Source organism: Rosa chinensis, chromosome 5 (assembly GCF_002994745.2).
Source record: "Rosa chinensis cultivar Old Blush chromosome 5, RchiOBHm-V2, whole genome shotgun sequence".
NCBI classification, from domain to species: domain Eukaryota; kingdom Viridiplantae; phylum Streptophyta; class Magnoliopsida; order Rosales; family Rosaceae; genus Rosa; species Rosa chinensis.
The window spans coordinates 50,391,646-50,395,345 of record NC_037092.1 but is presented as its reverse complement, the minus strand read 5'-3'; the positions used below and the strand labels follow the sequence as shown (position 1 = coordinate 50,395,345).

Here is a 3,700-nt window from a genome sequence, read left to right as displayed (position 1 = left end):
TCTTAGAATAAACCAATATGTCGTCAATGAACACAATCACAAAGCGGTCAAGATACGGGCGAAACACCCTGTTCATGAGATCCATGAAAGCAGCGGGTGCATTAGTCAACCCAAAAGGCATAACAAGGAACTCATAATGACCATAACGTGATCGAAAAGCAGTTTTGGCTACATCCTCCTCTTTAATCCTTAACTGATGATAACCAGATCTCAAATCAATCTTTGAGAAAACTTTAGCACCCCTCAACTGGTCAAACAAATCATCAATGCGGGGCAAGGGATATTTATTCCTTATAGTCACCCTGTTTAGTTTCCGGTAATCAATACAAAGCCTCAAAGTACCATCTTTCTTCTTCACAAACAACACAGGTGCGCCCCAGGGAGATACACTAGGTCGTATAAATCCCTTATCCGTTAACTCCTGCAACTGTACATACAACTCCTTCAGTTCCGCCGGTGCCATTCTATAAGGTGCTTGAGAGATGGGTGTTGTACCTGGAAGTAAATCAATGGTAAAGTCTATCTCTCTCACCGGGGGCAATCCAGGCAATTCTTCTGGAAATACATCTGGATAGTCACCAACAACAGGAATTTGGCTAAGATCCATAACTTCGGTATTTGAATTCACCACATGTGCCAAATAAGCTTGGCAACCCTTACTCAACATCTTCTTAGCAGTTAAAGCTGAGATCATGCAAGATGGGAGAACCTCCCGTTCACCATAAAAGGTGACAACTGGCTTACCCGGACTCCGAAATAATACAGTACTACAAAAGCAATCCACTAAGGCATGATGCATCCGTAGGAAATCCATCCCGAGGATTACATCAAACTCCACCAACTCAAATGGAATCAAGTCCGCCTCTAAGCAAACTCCTTCTACAAACACTCCACAAAAACGATGTACCCATTCAATTCTATGTCTTTCCCCCGATGGTGGAACAACATGCCACTCTCCGAGTAGGAGAGATGGGGGCACATTAGCAAAGAAAGAAAACCTCTTAGACATAAAGGAGTGAGAGGCTCCAGGATCAATCAAAATGAAAGCTGGTTGACCAAAAACAATTAACATACCCATAATGACGTTCGGTGCAGTGCGACCCTCCTGCTGGGTCATAGCATGAAGACGGGCCTGGGTCACTGGACGCCCTCTCTGTCCACGACCCGGCTGTGTGCTGCTCCTGCCTGACAAACTGCCCTGAGAACCCGAACTAGTAGCACCCACAGAGGTCTGACCCATACTCTGACCAGTAGTAGTGAAGGCTCCCTGAGTCAACTGAGGGCATTCTCTCCTGTAGTGACCCCACTGGCCACACTGGTAACAAGTCCCCACACCTGCCTGACACGGGCCTGCATGGTGTCTACCACAAGTAGCACACTGGGGATAGTCTCTCGGAATCGCCTGTCTACCAAAGCCTCCACTGGAACTAGCAGTGCCACCCCTGGACTGTCTCCTACCGGTCTGCCCAGGCCTCCTGAAGCGTCCCCTGAAACGCTGACGAGAGCTAGAATCTGAACTGCTCGGTCTACTGCCTGATGACGATGCAGAACCCGAACTAGAGGCAATTCTCTTAGATGGCCCCTGACTGGGACCGCCAATCTCCAAAGGTCGGGAACCGTCCAAATATCTAGCCTCACACCTCATGGCAGCCTCCACAGCTAACTTAAAAGTTGGATAATCATGAGGCGCCAACCAATCCCGATATACAGGTAGAAGGCCATTGATAAACTGATCAACCTTCAACTTTTCTGTCGCCACCAACTCAGGGGCAAACCGAGACAAAGCAATGAAACGCTCCTCATACTGTAACACAGTCATCTCCTCAGTCTGCTTCAACTGCATGAACTCAAATCGGAGACGGTGCTGGGATGCCTGATTATAGTACCGATTTGAGAACTCCGTTTTGAACTCTTCCCAAGTCATGGTAGTTGGGTCATAACCCATATTCCTGGTACCCTGCCACCAAAGCCATGCATCCCCGTCTAGGAGGTCAATAGCCAAAGGAACCCTCCTAGTAGCTGGACAACCCAAGGACTCAAATACTCTCTCCATGCGGGTAATCCAGTCTCCTGCTACGGACTCCGTAGGAGCACTAGAGAAAGTATACGCCCCATGGCGTCTGGCACGCTCCACAGTATAGTCAGTCCTAGGATTGGGGAGAGCCGCTGCAAAACGCTCAAACAACCGCTCCACGGTCCGTAACAATCCACGAGGAACATGCTCATCATCACCCTCACTAGCGGGTGAATGGTTCCTGCCAGCACGAGATCTGCGTCCGGGTCTCATTCCACCTGAAATTCCCATAACTGAGTTACACCAAGATATTTATACCAACAACAACTATCTTACATACTTGATTGGTACGTCAGCACCGAAGAGTATATGATGGGGAACCGCTGCAGTCGGGCCATCACTCGGGAGGTACTGAATACTATCAAGCATGTAAGACAACTATAAGAAGATATCGGCCACAGAATCTAATAACCTAGTGCTCTGATACCAACTGACAGGACCCGACCCAGGAATCACCCCAATTACCTGGATACGAGCCTGCGGGGCCCACATTAAGCGAAATCCTACCGAAAATTCGGCAGAACCTCCCCTAAATATGGGCTACCCAAAAATTTCACAAACCTGGATATGATTACAACATTAACTTCTACTCAACCTACAATATCATATTTACAATCCAAGCACATATATTACATCCGGAAAGTTCAAAGCCCAATACAACCTCCGTAAGCAACCACAATCCGAACAACAACATCCATCAAAATCAAAAGAAAAGGCTTATCAGAGCAACACTAAAACTAAGCCGATATCATACAAGGTAGGTTAAGTAATAACCTACGGACAAAAACGGAAGCACTGATTCCCAAAGTCCTTGAGCCTGGACGCAATCTCGGCTAATCTGAAATCTGGGCATTTGAAAACGAAGGGCCCAGGGGAAAACATATAAAATCCATTAGAGTGAGTGGACAAAACCGAAACTAGAATCAAAACAATTTATGGTATGCTTCCCCATTTCTCTTTTTAACAAAACCATCATGCAGCGAGTCTTTTTTTTCCAAGAAACTCATTTGATTACTAGGAAGGACTGCTTCCTAGGCATCTCATGCCATCAGGGAGGGACTGCCACCCGATGACGCATCGGAAGGGACTGCCAACCGGAGTAGGAGGCGGTGATTAGTTGGGACTGCCAACTAGCCACAGGTAGTAGAAGGGACTGCCGACTAACTACCTCAAGTCATCTGGAAGGGACTGCCGACCAGATGACGCATCGGGTGGGACTGCCACCCGAGCTGTAGTCTGGAAGGGACTGCCAACCAGACTATTACCTAGAAGGGTCTGCCAACTAGGTAAGATACGCATGCGCCAAACTGGCCTCCTTGTCAACTGTTTCCTTTTTAATCCTTTTCTTTCCATAAAATCACATTTCAAAACTTAATACCATGCTGCATGCATTATTTTAACAAAATAAAAGTCCACTCACAAGTGAATCCCGCAGCTAACCCTGCTGCCTGTCTGTGTCCTCCTCGCTCGAGGGCTCAGTACGTCCTGTCACAATAAAATAGGATATAATTAACCATATAATGAGATACTCTCAAAAACAACTCATTCCCCTCGGAATAAGCATCCGTTATTCACAAATGCTTATAAAACGCCCATCCATTAATTTGAGATTAAATTCTATCATTT

The 3,700-nt window shown here is 46.7% G+C and overlaps 1 protein-coding gene across 1 annotated transcript; it reads right to left on the bottom strand.

Moving 5' to 3' along the window:
• Window positions 1–528: 528 nt before the first annotated feature.
• On the bottom strand, window positions 529–2,305 carry LOC121049223. Its single transcript, XM_040505889.1, has 2 exons — window positions 1,133–2,305; window positions 529–567 (listed from the first exon to the last, which is right to left on the bottom strand). The coding sequence occupies exons 1-2, from the start codon at window positions 2,303–2,305 to the stop codon at window positions 529–531; spliced, it is 1,212 nt and encodes a 403-aa protein (XP_040361823.1).
• Between the last annotated feature and the right edge of the window lie 1,395 nt (window positions 2,306–3,700).

Bases quoted from the DNA above. Each gene is read 5' to 3' on its own strand.
- LOC121049223 (XM_040505889.1), bottom strand. From the start codon at position 2,305: ATGGGAATTTCAGGTGGAATGAGACCCGGACGCAGATCTCGTGCTGGC. The intron at 568-1,132 runs GCCCGTCTTCAT...GTGACTATCCAG, and splicing joins GAGGGCGTCCAGTGACCCAG to ATGTATTTCCAGAAGAATTG.